The 18,522-nt window shown below is 51.1% G+C and overlaps 3 protein-coding genes and 1 long non-coding RNA gene across 4 annotated transcripts in view; 1 reads left to right on the top strand and 3 right to left on the bottom strand.

The window, feature by feature from the left end:
- Positions 1 to 1,965: 1,965 nt before the first annotated feature.
- Positions 1,966 to 3,311, bottom strand: BLOC1S4 (biogenesis of lysosomal organelles complex 1 subunit 4). The gene has a single exon (XM_040488433.1). It carries the CDS (start codon positions 3,260 to 3,262, stop codon positions 2,606 to 2,608), a length of 657 nt encoding a protein of 218 aa, XP_040344367.1. The 5' UTR covers positions 3,263 to 3,311; the 3' UTR covers positions 1,966 to 2,605.
- A 2,820-nt stretch (positions 3,312 to 6,131) lies between these two features.
- LOC121038709 (MORF4 family-associated protein 1) lies at positions 6,132 to 6,622 on the top strand. The gene has a single exon (XM_040488406.1). The coding sequence runs from the start codon at positions 6,199 to 6,201 to the stop codon at positions 6,580 to 6,582; it is 384 nt and encodes a 127-aa protein (XP_040344340.1). The 5' UTR covers positions 6,132 to 6,198; the 3' UTR covers positions 6,583 to 6,622.
- A 628-nt stretch (positions 6,623 to 7,250) lies between these two features.
- LOC121038717 (uncharacterized) overlaps positions 7,251 to 18,522 on the bottom strand; it is a 23,179-nt gene continuing 11,907 nt past the window's right edge. Inside the window, exon 2 of the long non-coding RNA XR_005794473.1 lies at positions 7,251 to 7,364. This is a non-coding gene — a long non-coding RNA (uncharacterized LOC121038717). The remainder of the gene's footprint in view (positions 7,365 to 18,522) is intronic.
- Positions 18,154 to 18,522, bottom strand: part of S100P (S100 calcium binding protein P) — a 2,894-nt gene continuing 2,525 nt past the window's right edge. Inside the window, exon 2 of the mRNA XM_040488417.1 lies at positions 18,154 to 18,431. Within this exon, the coding sequence (XP_040344351.1) occupies positions 18,282 to 18,431 (150 nt within the window). The 3' untranslated portion in view covers positions 18,154 to 18,281. The remainder of the gene's footprint in view (positions 18,432 to 18,522) is intronic.

The following is an 18,522-nucleotide window of genomic DNA, read 5'->3' as shown; positions in this document are numbered from 1 at the left end:
ACCCCCATTCTTGAGACCAGGGACTTTCACCTAGTATCTCTCTTAAGCTATGCAAACCGGCTTCAAGTCCCCATTCCAAACAAGGCCACACACTAATCTCTATTTAGGACCTCAAGGACAGCACCAAGTGACTAAGAGAATTTCACAACCCAAGGTCACTTAGAGATAAGCTGTACATGTAATCATGTAAGTTATCATCTAAACCAGCGGGTTTTTTTTTTTTTTTCAACTTTTTTTTTTGGGACAGAGAGAGAGCATGAACGGGGGAGGGGCAGAGAGAGAGGGAGACACAGAATCGGAAACAGGCTCCAGGCTCTGAGCCATCAGCCCAGAGCCTGACGCGGGGCTCGAACTCACAGACCGCGAGATCGTGACCTGGCTGAAGTCGGACGCTTAACCGACTGCGCCACCCAGGCGCCCCTGTTTTTTTTAAGTTTATCTATATTTGGGGTGCCCAGCTGGCTCAGTCGTAGAGCATGCAACTCTTTGATCTCAGGGTTGTGGGTTCAAGCCCCATATTGGGTGTAGAGATTACTTTAAAATAAAATCTTAGGGGCACCTGGGTGGCTCAGTCGGTTAAGCGTCTGACTTAAGCTCAGGTCATGATCTCCTAGTTCATAGGTTCAAGCCCCATGCTGGGCTCTGTGCTGACAGCTCAGGGCCTGGAGCCTGCTTCAGATTCTGTGTCCCCCTCTTTCTATGCCCCTCCCCGACTTGTGCTCTAAGATAGATAAATACTAAAAAAAATTTTTTTAATCTTAAATAAAATATTTAAAGTTTATTTTGTTTTTTAAAGTAATTGTGTCCAGTATTTTTTTTTTTTTAAGTAAAGTAAGTGATCTTTTACTGGTTATTCTACTTTTAATTTTCTCAACCCAATTTACTTTTTTGTAGGTAATGAAAGTAAATATCTAAGCATTATATATTCCTAATAAAGTTTTACTTTATAGCACACTTGTTAACTTATGCTTTCTGGAGTTTGGGGATATTAAATCTCAGCCTAAAAATTATTCTAAGTTTTTTCATAATTTGCCCTAATCACTACCTACCTTTTAATATTAACAAGTTTAAAAAGCATTTTAGCAACACAGACGTTATGTAAGAAACGTATTTTCGGATTCAGTGACTACGTCATCGGAATATACTAACTACAGCAGTCCCCAGTAATTGCCCAATATTAAATGGAGCTCACGGGTGCTTTCAGCTTCTAAATTCAGGAGTTCCTTAATTTGTAATCAATGAACTACCTAAATAAAAAACTGTATTATGTGCGACATAGAAGAAAGCCAAGGTGGAGACTATGTTAGCGGCTTTTCATGATATATGGCTAAGTGACAATATGCCTACTTTACCAGCCTCTGAGATCTATGAGAAATGACACAAAAGCCGCCTAAGCTGTATGTGTATCTGGGGTCCAGCGCCCTCTAGGACCATTAATAAAATAGATTCAAGTCAAGATCAAAGCCCTTACGCCGGCAAAACGTTTTTCAGATTCCATGCTGTCGGGGAAAGAACAAAATCCTAATACCACTCATTCACACAAGTGATTTAAGTGTTTACTTTGAGAGGAAAGAAACATACAATTCTGTGAAATACCAGGTCAGGTTTCTCACTTCAGCCTTTTTTTTTTTTTTTTTCTTTGAAGTTTATTTATTTTGAGAGAGCGAGAGTGTGCTCGTGTGGGAGGGGCAGAGAGGGGGAGAGAGAATCCCAAGCAGGCTCTGCACTGACCGCACAGAGTCTGACTCCGGGTTGGAACTTCCCAACTGTGAGATCATGACCTGAGCCAAAATCAGGAACTGGTCGCTTAACCGACTGAGCCAGCCAGGCACTCCTCACATTAGCCTTCTTTCTAAAGGAGGTGCTCCCAAGCCACTTTTCCTTATCCTTAAAATCATGAGCAACAGGTCTATTTTCAATCAAACAAAAAAGGAAATATGTGAAGTCCTTTTCAGAAGAAAAGCCTTTCCGATAAAATGTAAACTTTTTATTAATATTTAAATTACAAACCAAACGTTGGCAACCACACGTAGACTTGTTTGCTGTGGACAAACGAAGATTGTGGGGGCATACTTTCAAATACAACTTCAGAATTAGATGCGATAAATCAATCCGTCTCAGAAATTCTACCGTTTCCTTCGGTGTATAACCCATGATATGAAAAGTTTAATATAACGTGAAACAACTTACCATCTACCCTCAAAGTAAGCTACAGAAGATGGAATCGCTACTAGGATCGAACAATGACAAGACCTGAACAGCTCGGCAGTTTTTCCTAAGAGTATAAAATATATAAACTTTGAAAAAATAATACTGTGAGTTGAGCTGTAAAACCCAGAAACATAGCAGTTCGGCCACAGTGCACAGAAAAGCTCCTTCGTTTACTTCTCCGAACCCGGTCCCATCTCGGACCAAGCAGCTCTCAGCTTAGCCTTGGAAGACACACAAAACCAAACATCCTTACGTGAAATCAAGAAGACGGGGAAATAAGAGTGTGCAAAAGATAAACATGTCAGACTCCAACATCGCGTATGTCTATCAGCAGAATTTCCAACTGATTTACTACTCGAGATAATCTCAGCCCTTGCAGTGCTGCCCGGGGGACTCAGATCTGAGGTCTCTCGCTGCAACAGGGAAAGTGGTCCTCGGTCCGAAACAGGACGGGGGGTTCGTAGCCGCTCTGCTGGGGCCGGCCGGAGGGCGCCTTGCTGAAGAAGGAGGGCACGGTAATCGTGTGCAGCAGTTTCCTGAACGCGCTGGGGAAAGCGCCCAGCTCGGCCTCCGCCCTGGCGACCTGCTCCTCCATCCTGGCCACGCTGGCGCCGATCATCGCCACGAAGGCCTCGAGTCGGTCGATCTTGCTGTAGACCTGCCGCATCTCGGTGGCCTTCGCGTAGATGCGAGGCACGCCCTCGCTGACGACGTGGGAGGAGTCCCCGCGCAGCATGTCCAGCATGCCCACGAACTCGTCCACTCTGGTGAGCAGGTCCTCCAGGCTGGCGTCCAGGGCCTCGACCTCGGGCCGCGCCCCGGCTCCGGGCAGCAGGCAGGCGGAGTAGCCCGCGGCGGCGCGGCGCAGCAGCGGCAGGTCGCGGCCCGGCGCGCTCGACTCTGGGCCCTCGTCCTCCCACGGCCCCGAGGCGCTGCTGTGGCTCTGGGACACGTTGCCGCTGTCCCCGCTCCAGACAGCTCCCTGCAGCTCGGCTTCCTCTGCCGCCGGCCCCTCGGGCGGCAGCCCACGGTCGGCTGGAAGCCCCTCCATTGCCGGCTACGGCCGGGCTGCCGCCCAACTTCCGGCCTCCCAGCCTTGCCCCGCCCCCTCCGCGCGCGCACGCCCTTGCTTCCGGCTTCCGCGCGCACACGGGCGGTCACGCACGCGCACCAATCGGTTTCCAGCCCCTGAACGCTCGTGCTCGCGCACGTGCTCACACACTGAACCCTTTTTAACGCGCGAAGGTATAAGGGAACTATTTTGAGATGCGTACATCCTCAGTCCACTTTTACACACTCGTGTAGCCTCCATCCAGATCAGACATAGACCATGTCAAGGGCCCGTGAAGAGCTTCCTGCCTTCCCTAGTTTCCTCTTGCTGCTTACAGTGAAACGAAAGAGAAGAGAGTAAACTAAAGGAAGGTTCCTGAAAGCTTGATATTCTTGATGACTTTGAAAGTTCTCAGCTTCTTTCCACATAGTCCCCAACACTTGGTATTGTCAATATTTTCCTTTTCAGCCACGCTAGTGGATGTATAGTGATTGCTAACTCTTTGTGGTTTTGACTTGCATTTCCCTGATGAATCATGAACTTTTGCACCTTTTTATATACTTTCTGGCCATGTGGATATTCCCTTTTGTGAAGTACCTGCTCAAGTCTTTTGCCGATTTTTAAATTGCGTTGTCTTTTCCTTATTGATCTATAGAAGTTCTCAGTACGATTTTAATATGAGTCGTTTGTCATATAGCTACTGAAAAGATCTTTTCCCACTCTTTGGCTTGCATTTTTACTCTCTTAATGGTGCTTTTGATGAACACTTCATAATTTTAATAAATTCCAGTTCACCAAACAAGGAAAGTTTTGAGAGTGAAAGGGGGCACTCAGGACACAAGATATAAAATCTTGGGTAAACCATATAATTATTATGGACTATAAGGATCATATTATGATCATTAGAGATCATACGTCCAATGTCCACCCTAGAGCGACAGGTGGAAATTGACACCCAGAAAGATGTGTTCAAGGTTAACCAACCTGTCCAAGGCCACAGAGCAAGTAATTGGAGGGACTGGGACCTAATGAAGGATGTGTCTGACTCCAAAACCTTTGGAATCAAACAACCTCCATTCACTATCATAATCGTTATAATATTATCACCACTAGTATCTGCTGGTGCTTTGGTATTTGCAGAACACTTTCATGCACATCATCTCACTTATGCATCTTCCCACTGACAGATACTCAGGCTGGGATCACTGGTCTTTATTTATGAGACTGGAAAACAAAAGCTCTGACCTGTGCCACTGTGCAAGCAGGGTCCCTCCAAATTATTGCTAGGGTGGCACAGGTTGAACATGCCTGGAAATAGACTCCATCCATTCCACAATGGCCTTCTGTCAGTGCTCAAAAACTTTTTGTTAAATGAATATTAAAGCAGCATTTACGGGGCCCTGCTGTTTTGCAGGTCCTGTCGGTGGTGAGGACTGAGACCAGAACCTGTCCTCGAGGAACCTCCGGTATGGCAGAGACACTTATATTTTAGGGAAGGAGGCCTTCTCTCTAAAACATTGCCTAAGGTCCTTGAGTCCAGGTGGTGAGGAGGGGCTAAGGACAGGGCCGAAACAGAAGTGGCCCTTTGTCTTGGGTTGCTTACAGTCCGGTGAAGATGATGCAGGCAGCCTGGGTCCAAGGACCCAGAGGTGGGCCCTGCAGGACCAGCTTTGTGAGCCAGAAAAAGGAAAAACAGAGTTTACTGAATAGCATGAGTGAGCATTTAGCAGATAGAGTGTCTGGGAGACTCAGAAAGGAAGGGAGAATGAGTCTCTTCCTCACTTGGGGTTAGGGGTTTATATTGGAAAGGGGTGTAGCGTATGTGTTCCTTCAGGAATCCAGGGCAGGGTCTGACCGAAGGCGAGTGGCAGGTGAATAAAGGTGTTATTCTATAGATCATCGAAGGTAGGGGAGTACTGATCCGCTGAGGTTTGTTCAAAGCTAATGTCGTGGAACATGTTTGGGATCCAGCTCTTTTTAGATGTTATCAGGTGTTTGGGGGGGTCTAAGACAAATCTATCTCCTTTCCCCCTGGAAGTGGGAACACAGCTTCTTTGGCTTATTCGGATGCAAAATATAGAACGTGAGTAAATGGAGCTTAGCAGAAAAACAGCAGAGACAGAGCCTTTCCAAAATGGAGTCCCTTCAGCTCCCCTACCTCAAAGAGAGGCCAAAACACTCTGACCAGAACAACCCAACCCAGCGAGAGAGAAGTCCCCCCAGGACAAAAAAAAAAAAGCTGGGAGCCAGTGGTGGAGAGTACAGAATTAAGATCCCCAGTTTTTGACTTAAGGGCCCCTGTCCCAGAAGAGAGAGCAGGTACTGTAGTTAAGAGTAGCGACTGCAGTAGACCCAAAATGGCTCAGGTTCAAATTCTGACCAAAAGCACTGGTTTTAACCAGTTTTTCATCTGACAGGTTTATTGAATTAGGTTAAATGAATTAATCTGAGCACTTACAGCAGTGCGTCCCTGGATGGTAAGCGCTCTGAACGCCAGCCTGTCTTATTCAAATACGAGGGAGGGAGAATTGCTTTCACTTAAAAAAAAACTAAGTAAAAGAAAAAGTCCGGGACGTAAGAACCTCTGCGCTCCCAAAGGCCTATTAGAGAAGGGGGCGGGGCAGGGCGCGGGAAGCAGGTGGAGGCTGGCGTGCGCCCGCCCGCTACGGAGTCCCCTCTGCGTGCGCGCGCCCGCGCCTGGGCTCCGTCCGAGGCGTGGCCGTAAGGGGGCGGGGCCAAGTCCCGAAAGTGGCGCGAACACGCCCACCGCCGGTGACGGCTGCGCGGACTGCTCCGCCGCCGGGCCTCCGTGTGGGTTCCAGGCTGTGCTTCCCGGAGCGGTTTGCGAGCGGACGGCGTGAGAGGAGGAACTCGCAGAGGTAACTCGGCGGCACTGCTGACCCGTCGACGCCCGCAGCAACGGTTTGGCGGGACAGATGCGACCCTTGGACGTCGTCGAGCTGGCAGAGCCGGAGGAGGTGGAGGTGCTGGAGCCCGAGGAGGATTTCGAGCAGTTCCTGCTGCCCGTCATCAACGAGATGCGGGAGGACATCGCGGCGCTGACCCGGGAGCACGGCCGGGCGTACATGCGGAACCGGAGCAAGCTGTGGGAGATGGACAATATGCTCATCCAAATCAAAACGCAGGTGGAGGCCTCGGAGGAGAGCGCCCTGAACCATCTTCAGAATCCCGACGATGGAGTCGAGGGCAGAGGGACCAAACGGTGCGAGAAGGCGGAGGAGAAGGCCAAGGAGATCGCGAAGATGGCAGAGATGTTGGTGGAGCTGGTCCGGCGGATAGAGAGAAGCGAATCGTCGTGAAGGAGGGCGGGCGGTAAGGCCGGGGGCCGGCGGGGCCCCATGCAGGTCCTGGTCGTTGCCGTCAGCGTGATTGAACAGTTTTCTGGGTGGTAGTAATATTCCAGGAGCGAAGGTACAGCCTCAGTCGCACTGCGTCGGAAATTGGGGAGTGGGAGCAAAGTTGAGGTCAAGAGGGGAGCGGGTGCGTGCTAGATTGGATAGGTGCTAGGACGTCCTGAGTTTTGTGGTTCCTCCCGCCCCCGCTGGCAATTCAAGAAGAGTTAAAATAATTTCGAGTTTGTCTTTGTGAAACCCCAGAGTCAGTCCCCATAGGACAGTTGCCGCAGGGAGAGTTGCCTAGGCACTTGGCGGGGGCGGGAACCAAAGAAAACCTAACCCTTCGAGCAAAATAGGGGAGGGTGAGAACACAGGGGGAAAAAAAATGGGAAAATGTGAAGCTGTAGGCGTTTACTAGAAATTTCCAGGTTCGTGTCAGAGGGTGGGTGGTTAACTTAAAATTTTTTTTTTTTTTTTAAACATCAGGTTGCAGAAATCTGGGACTCAGTGTCTTGATGGCAAATTTCTGCCAGTTGTGCGGCGGGTTCACAGCTCATGGACTCTGGTCACCTGGTAAGGCTGGGCTGACAACTCGAGGAAACTGAAACAGCTTGTTGTTTATTCTGGTTTTATTTGGTTTTTATCCGTGTGTCACAGCCTCCCCTAGGGTCGATGGTTATGTATCCGCACCAGAGGAGGATGTGTCTCCTGGGTGCACAGCAAGCCAGTAAAAAACGGACATGGAGCTTTTGCAGTGAAGAAGAATAGGCTGTTTTTAGGTGTGACACCACCTAGGAGAATGGGGACCGCATGCTCCAAGTGCCAAACTGCCCAATGGCTTACAGGTGAGGGTTTTGGTTTTTGTTTTAAGTAGGCACCATGCCCAGTGTGGGGCTTGAACTTAGGACCCTGAGATCAAGAGTCCTGGGTTCTACTGACTGAGCCAGCCAGGCACCCCCCCACCCCCACCCAAGTGAGGGTTTTTAAGGGCGAAATTTGGGGCAGGAGGCCCCTGAGAGCTGTAGGTTGGAGGTGAAGTCGTTTAACACGTGTTACTTGGTTATTTCTGCTGCCCCTTGGTGTGGTCTCGAGGAACTGTGTTTTATCTTGAGAGACTTGGAATCTGAAAAATATCTCTATTTCTTATGTTAGAGATCTCATTAGGTACATCTGATGATTATGTTGCCCAGCTGGTTGTACCAGCCTAAACTACTTGTATGTGTACAAGCTGGGGGGGGGGTCGCATTCCTTCGCATTCCTTTGAATGATATGCAAGCACTCCTGTCTCTTGGGCCTGGGTCTGCATGTTTTCCGGCCGGTCCAGCCGTGCCTGGGGACAGTAAGGTCTCCAGAATTCGTTCTTTCGTCTGAACTAACACGATGGATGCCGGCTTGAGTTGGGTTAGACTGTCCTGAAAAATAACTTTTGTCCGAGAAATACTCTTGCAGGGGCAATGGGGCTTAATGAAAAGTTGTTTCAGTTGTCACGTTAAATCACGTTACTTCACCGTGTCTGAAATGTTGGGGCATGGCCTTGCACCTTGCTTTTATCCCTGTGACCTGATTGTTGTCTGGGACTTGTGTAGACGTGGGACCAGAATCTTCTACCTTTAGAGGTGCGTGGATGACACTCCTTGGGTGTACCTGGTGCCCCGTGTAGGGGTGAGACTGCTGTGGGGAAGACGGAGAAGGAGTAGAAGCCATTCGTAGATGGAAGATGGTTGTGTGTGTATTCTGGAACTTCACTTCCCACGGGACCGAGGAGAGCTGTGTTCTGTGGCATACAGTCTGGGCTGTGTTGCGCCACCTGCCAGGTGACTTTATGTAGATAACCTAGCCGACCCTGAATGACAAAGAAGTTTGGATACGGAATGACGGAGTACCATCACTGTGGTAATGCGTGCGTTCTGGAGTATTGCGTCAGAGACCATCTACAAAGGGTCTGGGGACACTGGAGAAAGGAAAAGGCATCATCAGGGCCCATCTAGTTGATCAGGGTAGACCTCACCAGGACTGGAAGTCAAAATCAGACATGCAATAAATAAGTGTTCATTTGCCTTGAAAAACAAAGATCTCTAAAACTCCCCCCTCTTTTTTTTTTTTTTTTCACATAAATACGTCGTTCAAATGGCCAAAGTCCTTGCATGTGTTAATACATTTCTTTTGAAACGAACGTGCTTCTTTGAGCGCAGCCTCGGCAAGCAGGACTGAGCTGCTTGAAATTTGAGGTTCTCTGTGAGCCTGGAACGGTGAGAGAGAATCGCTTGTGGCTGGTGCTGTGGGGATAAGATGACAGGACAGTGAACTCTTGACAGGGATGAACTTGAGGCCATCATCTGGCCTGAGCCCCTGCTTTTCAGCAGCTGAGGTCTGTGTAGCCAGTGGGCGTGTAATGTGCTTCCGGTCTGCTCCAGGGCACCAGGAATGTGAAGGGAAGGCCTGGACCGGAGGAGCTGGGACAGGTAACTGCACCGCAGGGTGCCTGAGAGCAAATGACTGTCCTTGAATGCCGAGTACAACTTCTAAGAGTAGAAACCAGTGGGGGCATCAGAAGCTCAGGGAGGGACTTGAGCTGCAGCACTGGGGAGTGACTGGGGGACACTGCGGGGACCAGTAAAAGGGGGGAGCAGAGGAAAGAGGGCTTCATTAGAGAACTGATTCCTGTTCATGAGCCTGTGCTAACGGATGCTCAAAGCCACAGGACAGGCAGGGTGCAATTTCCAGAATCGCTAGAGGGGGTTCGATGAGAACACATACATGTTTATAATGACAAGCCGAGGTACAGGTCTGGGAATAACGTGTGAAACAGGCATTTTTATAGGAAAGTACCTGGGCACAAAGGCAAGTCCTTTACAGAGGCTGTTTCGGTCTCTGGAATCCTGGTCTGTGCTCCTGCCCTTCTGAATTTCTCAGTGGGAACAGAGGTAGTGCCGGGAGCCATTGAGACCGAGGAGCAAGGGAGCCTCAGGGGTCACGTTTGTAGCGTGGGAAGCTTGGTGAGGTCTGTGGGTCGGGGGAGGAGGCGGGGAGGCGAAGCAAGAATGTGGGCGCTGGTGCGGGTGGGAGTTGAGGGTCTGTGCTTGATCGGGTGTGGGAAGGACCGGCCAGCCTTTCCTGGGGTTGAGGCTCGGTGTCTCTCTGCATCCGTCAACCCCAAAGTCTTTGTGGCTACAGCCCCCAAGGTTTATTTCTCGTTCCTGTTCATATACACTGCAGGTTAGTTTCCCCGTGTTCTCTTAATTCCAGGAGCTGGCTGAAGGAGCACCCCTGTGGGGATATTAGGGACCTTGATTCAGGAAACTTAGTTACAAGTTACTTACTGATTTAAAACCAGATGTTCTGGGGATGCAAAACTCGCATGCACGTATTTCCCCTCGATTAACTGATGAATTGACCATGGATTGTATTCCTCCGTTGGGGTTGCATTTTATCTACTCAGTCTTTTATTTTGTTGTTGTTGTTTTTTTTTAACGTTTATTTATTTTTGAGAGAGAGACAGAGACAGAACGCAAGCGGAGGAGGGGCAGAGAGAGAGGGAGACACAGAATCCAAAGCAGGCTCCAGGCTCTGAGCTGTCAGCACAGAGCCCAACGCGGGGCTCGAACTCGTGAACCGCGAGATCACGACCTGAGTGGAAGTCAGACACTCAGCCGAGACACCCAGGCACCCCTTATGTGTTCAGTCTCGATGCCAAGCCTCCTTCATGGTCAGGGCCTTAAGAGTCTTCTGAAGCATTTTTGGCCCTTGGCCCTTCTGCGGAGCACTGTGGTGACGAGCTAGTGGTCCAACTCCTGCCTGAGATGTGGTGGAATTTGGAGGCGTCCAGGACTTTGTGTGTATTTCCTATTGTAACTCATAAATTCCCCCTCCCCCCCAGTTGGATTATGTATCTGTGGAATTGAAACGACTTCCGGGTCCCCTAGAAAATTTGAATTGCCTTCTGTCAGTTGCTCTGCAATCGGCCCTCGTGCCCGAACTCCCCTTGCTGTGAAGTCTGAAATTCTATGTTCTGTCCTCTCCAGCCGTCATTTGCATCGGCTGGCTGGTGACGACTGAGTCTTCAATAGTGTTTTGTGGCCATACTTCTCGGGGTTTTGTTTCTTCCGAAAACAGCCGAGTGTCCAGTATCCGTCCACATGGCTCACTGGGCCACTTTTCAAAGTCTCTCCTTAAGCGTTAGCTTACCAGCGAGGCCCTCTTCTTCTTCCCGTTTAAAGCAGCACTGCCAATCCCTGTCACTCTCTGTCCTCCGTTTTTCTTCTCACTTGCCTGACGTGATTACCTATTTGTGTCTTACCCACTTCTCCCCATGGAATGTCAGCCCCTGGAGGGCAGGAGATTTTTGTTTTGGTTTCTTTGTTTTTTGTTTTGTTTTGTTTTTTAGAGAGCACAAGCTGGGGATTGTGCAGGGGAGAGGGGCAGAGAGAGAGAGAGAGAGAGAGAGAGAGAGAGAGAGAGAGAGAATCTTAATCAGGCTCCACGCTCAGCTTGGAGCCCGATGTGGGGCTTGATCCCACGACCCTGTGATCATGATCTGAGCTGAAATCAAGAGTCTGGATGCTCACCCGACTGAGCCACCCAGGCGCCCCAGGAATTTTTGTTTAGCACAGAGACCAGTGCTCGGCTGCCACATGGTTGGTACACGATACTTCTTGAATGAATGAGTACCAACTTGGTATGCAAATGTAATTTAAATTTGTGTCTGCTTATCAATGCAGAGAACTCAAACCACAGAAACGGCAGTGTTATTCTTGACTCCTCCCTCCTTCTCAGCAACGCCTTCCTCGCTCTATCACTGAAGCACATTGATTCAGCGTCCAGAATGCACCTTTGATTTGCCCACCCCCCCTCCACCTGCCCCAGGCCACTAGAGCGATGCTCTCCCAACTGGCCTCCCTCCTTCCAGCTTAACACCAATCTTCCTCCTTCGCTGTCAGCTAACGTGAGTTGGCTATGTTGATTCCCTGCTTAGAACCATTTCAGAAATTCATTTTGCTGCAGAAGTCTTTATTTACTTACCACTGTTACTTAGCTCCTGCTATGTGTCAGGCACTGCTCTAGGCCCTGGGGGATGCAGCCGTGAAGAGGCAGTCCCAGAGTCCCGCCCCTAGTCATTCTAGTGGTGGAGATAACGGTAAACAGGGGAAATCAAGTAGCTTGTTGCCTAGAGATGAGTGCCAAGGACCTTCATTCATTCATTGGACTTGAGAAATGAAAGCCCAGGAAGGATTAGAAGTCCCTAAGCTGGTAGTCTGGGGGTCAGAGCCCAGTGGGGTAAGGAGAGCATCCGCGCATGGGAACGATGCAGTGCAGCTTGTCACAGCCTGAGAAGGAAAAGGAGGGCATCCGTAGAGGAAGTCAGTCCCGTGAGGTGACTCAGCCCAAGGGGAGAGAAGGGTGTGCATTCAGGGGGCAGACTGGCACAGGGACTGGAGGCCGATCAGGGAAAAGGTTTCCATGCAGGAGAGGGAGTGCCAGCAGAGGGAGAGAAAGATGAAAAGAAAGAACACTCGAATGAGCTCCATGGTATTGGGTTGGAATTGGAGGTATCCGTGTAAACTTGTGGTTCTGTGTGTACCTTCTACGTTTATACAGAACCACAGATGTGTGTGTATAATTTATGTACACACTTACAGATATTCCCTAGTACTGCCTGTTGGAAGCAGCTGGAAGCAGTGACATCCCAATAATCTTGAGCATCCTGGCTCTCAGATCTTGGCTTCTAAATACCATTTTCCACTAAAAGGGACCAGAACTTCATGGAGAAATGGTCAGTTCCAGAACTGGAGCAGGGAGGGCCCGAGATGTGTGCAGACATCTGGCTGTGACGGAAAGCAAGGGGGTGTCCAAACAAGGTTGGGGATGAGTTAGAAGGACACAGAGGCCAGCTTGAATGGATGGGCCCCACTGGCAGATTGGATACAGCGGGATCATCAGAACAAACAATGGTGGCTAACGTTCACGGTGCAATGAGGAATATGGGAAACCACGTATTCACTTAAATATGAACACATGAGTGAATTACATGCTTGACGAGGAACAGAACATTTATGTAGCTTCAAAGTCCCTCACTACAAAATGCTAACAAGTTACAAAGGTGGCAGGAATAGCTATAGTGGAGAAGGCTTTGATTTGGGCAGTCGGAGCCCACGCAAGGCTGCTTCTGCGTCCTTTTGACGTATCCTGGTCATTCTTGGAACACGTCCTTGCTTTCTGTTCTAGGTACATCCTGTGCTTTCCTTTCCCCAACGCTGGGCCTGTGGCTGGCTGTTCCTTCAATCACCATCTTAATCCAGTGATCAAAGTGGACATGACCAGAAATGGGACAGACCGACACCGCGTGCCATCTGATAAGATGCTGTGAGAAGAGCATCGCATCACTTCTGGGACATTCTTGCCAAAGGTACACGACCCAGGCCCAGTCACGAGCAAACCTCAGACAACCTCAACTCGAAGGAAATTCTGCAAAATTATTAGCTCGTAATCCTCAAAAGTGTCAAGGTCATGCAAGTCTGGGAAAGGCGGCGTAAACGTGATCCCTTTGCTCTATAAAAGACCTTATTAGGAACAATTGGCTGGGCGGGGTGCCTGGGTGGCTCAGTCAGAGGAGCCTCCGACTTGGGCTCAGGTCATGATCTCACGGTTTGTGGGTTCGAGCCCCGCGTGGGGCTCTGTGCTGACAGCTTGGAGCCTGGAGCCTGCTTCGGATTCTGTGTCTCCCTCTCTCTCTCTGCCCCTCCCCCCTCCACTGGCGCTGTGTCTCTCTCTCTCAAAAAGAAACATGAAAACAAAAAAAAGAACAGTTGGCAAAACCTGAACCGGGTCTTGAGATGAGATGGCGGTAATGGGTTGGGGTGCGTTTTCTGACGGCGGCGGCTGCCCCGTGATCACATAGGGGGGTGCAGCTTGGAGGACATTCACTGAAGTCTTCAGGGTGGCAGATCAGCAGATCAGCGGCTTATTCTCAGATCCTGCGGAAAAATAAAATTCTTTATACTCTGCTTCTGAGTCTTCTGTAAGTTTGTGATTTCCGTGAGCTTCCAAATTTAAAGGGCCTCTAAAATGGCTCATAAAGGAAAGCTAAAGACCTTTTTGAAAGTTGAGTGTCATCTCTGGAATGTTGCCGTCGGTCTCCACCTCTTACTGGGCATTTATCGTGAACAACAGCACATAACCTCGAGCCTGTAAGCCAGCAGCGTTTTTGAATTTCTTGGTCAGGAAGTTCTTTCCAGATTCATCCTTTCAAAAGGCTGCCTCTTTGGGGCACTTGGGTGGCTCAGTCGGATACGTGTCTGACTTCGGCTCAGGTCATGATCTCATGGTTTGTGGGTTCGAGCCCTGCGTCGGACTCTGTGCTGACAGCTCAGAGCCTGGAGCCCACTTTGGATTCTGTGTCTCCCTCTCTCTCTGCCCCTCCCCCGCTCATGCTCTGTCTCTCAAAAATAAATAAATGTTAAAATATATATATATAGATAGATAGATAAAGTCTGCCTCTTTCCCTTTTGACCAAGAGTTGTTAATAAAATCACTAAGCATTGTTATTATTTATATGTGTGATGTTACTGCTCCTACGATTCATAACTATTATTATTATAACTATTGCTATTACACATTGCTTTGCCTTAAAATGACAAATGCGAGAGGTTTACGGCCGAAATCTGTCAGGGTTCCTAGTTGCCGGCACAGAAGCTGACCCTAGCCAGTTAGGCAGTTTCCAGAAGCTCAGGGAGGGCTTGAGAAGAGACTCAGGGTGACGAGTCCAGGAGCAGTCCACACCGCAGAAGCGGCCCGGGAGGAAGCTGGCCCTGCTCTGAGCACAGGATGCTGCTTCGGTTTACTGTGCCCTCGTCTGCCCCAGCGCCTGGACTCCCGCCGTCTGCACCGCCAGCCAGAGACCGCCCCCCAGCTCTCCCAACCCTTCACTGGCTTCACTGGCTCTTAGTCACGTTGGGCGTGGATGAATCCGATTGGTGGATGCTAGGTCACATGACAGTACTCTTGCAAGAGAGTCTAGTTTTTTCTTTTTTTTCTTTCTTTTTTTTTTTTAATTTTTTTTTCAACGTTTATTTATTTTTGGGACAGAGAGAGACAGAGCATGAACGGGCGAGGGGCATAGAGAGAGGGAGACACAGAATCGGAAACAGGCTCCAGGCTCCGAGCCGTCAGCCCAGAGCCCGACGCGGGGCTCGAACTCACGGACCGCGAGATCGTGACCTGGCTGAAGTCGGACGCTTCACCGACTGCGCCACCCAGGCGCCCCGAGTCTAGTATTTTCAACTTAAACGGGGGTAGATAGACTTGGCACCTATCAAGGTGCATAAGTGATGAATTCCCCAAACGTAAAAAGGGGTACAGATGTTGAATGGCCAAAATGAGTCACAAGGATCCACTAGGCAGTGCTTATGAGGCAGATGCTGACTAAATGTGGCTTAAGCAATATGGCTTTGTATCTCCCGTAAGTCCAGAGGTACGTGGCTCTGAGTCCCTTTAGCAGCCAGGACCTCCCAGCACCATTCACAGACTGTGATGTAAGCAGCACCCACTGGGGCTGTGCGGTGGAGTGACCCTGCTGGCCACTCAAGCTCTTCTATGACCCTCTTAAGTCTGTCCTCATTGCCCAGTGGCTGCTGCAGCAAGCATCACGCCGTCACACAGCAACGTCTAAGACCTGACAAAGTGAGAGGGTGCGTTTTCATAGCTATGTGCTTTGTTTCTTTTTTAATCAGGGAGGAAAATCTCTGCCAGCTAAGGGCGGCGTATACGGTCGTGCAGGTTGTGCACTGCACAGCTCTAGGGGATGCCATTCATGTTATAGTCTTTGCACCTTTGATAAAGTTCTTGTGACAGTTTTCCTGCACCTGCCACTACTGGGTCTCGAGGAAGGGGGCCTTTTCCTAATTAGTAGGAACACACCTTGAAGGCTGGCTTTGGCCATGTTCCTCAAAGCCACCAGCAGCTCTCAAATTTCCCAGCGGCCAGCGGGCAGGGATTGGCTGAGGAGCCCATATTCCTGGAGTACGTTTCTGCCACACGCCTGAACAAAACTGGGCCTCTGTGACCCAGGAGGGAAGAGGGATGGCGGCCAGTTGGGTGCATCAGTGCCCGCCCCAGTGACAAGGAGCATGCTCAAAGAGTAGGGGCTTGAGTGATTCCGAGATGGAAGAATGTGGGCCATAAAAAAGGAAATTTTGCCACATGCTACAACAGGGATGGACCTTGAAGACATTCTGCCAAGTGAAACAAGCCGTGAAGACAAACAGTGTATGACTCCGTTCACAGAAGTTCCCCAGAGGAGACAAGTTCATGGAGGAAATAGAATAATGGGTGCCAGGGCCCCGGGGACTTGCTGTCTGATGCTGTCCGATACAGAGTTTCACTTTTGCAAGAAGAGAAAGTCGGGGGCTTGGTTGCACAACACTGTCCATCTACTTAACGCTGTACGTGCACTTAGAAATGTTACGTGTTTTCACCGCAATTACAAAAAAAACCCAAACCTCCTTTAAGCTAGTAATCCCAGGTTACAGATGGAGTCCATTTTGGGGAAATGATCTGAGCTGGAGACGAAGTTTTAGGCGTGAACATATTAATTGAAAAGCCTACTTTTCAAAAACAAAAATAGGAGCCTGGGTGGCTCAGTTAGTTGAGTGTCTGACTCTCGGTTTCCGCTCAGGTCAGGATCTCATGATTCGTGAGTTCGAGCCCCGGGTGGGGCTCTGCACTGGCACCCCCCCGAGCCTGCTTGGGATCCTCTCTCTGCCTCTCTGCCCCTCCCCTGCTCTCTCGTGCGCGCTCTCTCTCAAAATAAGTAAGCAAACTTAAAAAAACAAAACTACGAAGAACCATATCTTTAATAATGGGCGAATGTGGGTCCACGCATGCCGGCAAATTCCGTGTGGCCATCAAGAAACGCAGGTTGGACATGGCTTTTGCCTTGGAGGACCTGGCTGCCAGGAGCCCCCCCAGCGCCCCGGAAGTTGTGAAGCCCACGGAGGTGACCGTGGACTTCGCCCAGGAGGAAGGGGCGCTCCGCAGCCTGCCCAGGGGGCTGACGGAGCACCACAGGAGGCTGGTTTCTGGGAGCCGGGAGTGTTCTGCATTCCAGAGGGAATCTCCCAGTTGTGAGGGAGGAGAGGGGAGCAGCCAGATGGGGTGAAGGAAATTCCAGGGCAAGCGGGCAGCTATGGGAACTGCAGAAGCTGCTTTGGGAACTGCAGAAGCTTCTTCAAAAGCAGGACGCTCTGATACAGCCTGTCCCGAGGGGTGAAAACAGACCGGCCCTGCCTGGGGATGAGGAGGGCCGGGGACCGTGCGGGCCGGCAGAGGAGCCCCAGGCGCACGGGAAGGAAGCGGCAAACTGCCTTCATCCCCCAGCAGTGGGGTTTTCAGCTGGAACGCGTGGGAACCATGGGGGTGAGGACTCAGAGAAGACCCCTCCCTCCAGGCTTTCAGGGTGTCAGGACCGGGGAGGCCCGGAGGGCCAGGCTCAGGCTGCGAGGCTGGAAACCTCTCCTACAACCTTGCCGCACAGGGGGGGTGTTCTTCCAGGTTCCCCCTCTCTGCGTCGGGGTGGGGGCAGAGTCTGGGGGACCCGGGTCAGGGGCCTGCACCCCAGCTATCCGCGAGGGCGGGGATCGAGGGCTCTGGTATTTGCAGCTTCCGGGGGGGGGGGGCCTGCCCCCGCCGCGGGTGACTGATCATTCCCAGGACAAATCCAATTTGTGACTCACTTGTGAAGCAGCAGGAAGAAATCCGATTCCAGCCCCGCCCCCGATCGTCCCATTAGCTTGACTTTCCGTGCTTTCGGTGGTGTATCCGCCCCCATCTAACCTGCCGGGGCTCCCCTCTTACAAAACCTGTGCCCTGCTCGCCCCGGCGAGGGTAAGCCACGCCTCCTGCCGGTGTGTCCCCGGCCAGGCTCCGGACACCATCTCTGCTCCTGTGGACACGTCCTCAAACCTAAGGGGAGGCTTCAACTGCTGGGTATTCAGAAGGCGACCGGAAGTCTCCAAACCAGGGCAAACGACTGACCTAACACCCCTGCCCTCATCTGAGTCACGCGGGTTGCTTTGCTTCATGAAGACAGTTTCCTAAAACTGGAAACCCTGGCGCGTGGGCCCTTGTTCTCTGGCCCTTGATCCCCGCCCGTCACCGTTTCTTCTCTAAGTGCGTTTTCCTGTCTGTGTGGCGCAAGCGTGTACATTAAAAAGATGGGGCTTGGAAACGCGGGTGGAGACACGGAGGGGCCAGGGTTTGGTGAGCGGCTGTCTGACCGACTGGACGGATGGATATGTGTGTCCCGTGAGCCTCCTTGGATCCAGGACAGGGGGACGCTCACTTTGGGCCCAGGAAGCCACAGAAGCAGGGACGGTGCCTCAGCCAGCCTCAGCCGCGGGAAAGTGGCCCCTGAACCAACCCTTACCCTGTGTCTGTCCATCTCCCCGCAGGCCAGGAGCACTAAGTGACCCATTAGAAAACTTGTGTTGGGGGTGGGGGCGCTGAGGGCGGAAGGAAATCATCCATTTGAGGGAGACAGGCGCGTGTCACAAGCATTTTACTGATCAGAGGGTCGGGGGCAGGCCGGGCCCAGGGAAGCAATCACCCCCAGGGTTCTGGAAGCTGGGGGCGGGTCCGGAGCCCCCGCCGGGATCTGGGTCTGCAGGGCGTCAGTGGAGCCCCGCCTGCTCAAAGTACTTGTGGCAGGCGGCTGTGAGGGCGGCCACGAACACCATGAACTCGTTGAAATCCACCTCGGCGTCTCCGTTGGCGTCCAGGTCCTTGAGCAGTTTGTCCACGGCGTCCCTGTCCCTTTTATTCTGGAGACAGAGGCCCGGGGTCAGCGCGGAGGGCCCTCGGCCAAGCGCTGGGGCTGGGCGTTAGGGGCGGGGGGGGGGGGGGGGGGGGGGG

The sequence above is a fragment of the Herpailurus yagouaroundi genome, unplaced genomic scaffold (assembly GCF_014898765.1).
Source record: "Herpailurus yagouaroundi ecotype Mexico unplaced genomic scaffold, PumYag 28, whole genome shotgun sequence".
Lineage (NCBI taxonomy): Eukaryota > Metazoa > Chordata > Mammalia > Carnivora > Felidae > Herpailurus > Herpailurus yagouaroundi.
Note: the sequence above shows the minus strand (reverse complement) of the source record. Positions and strands in the feature narration are given on the sequence as shown.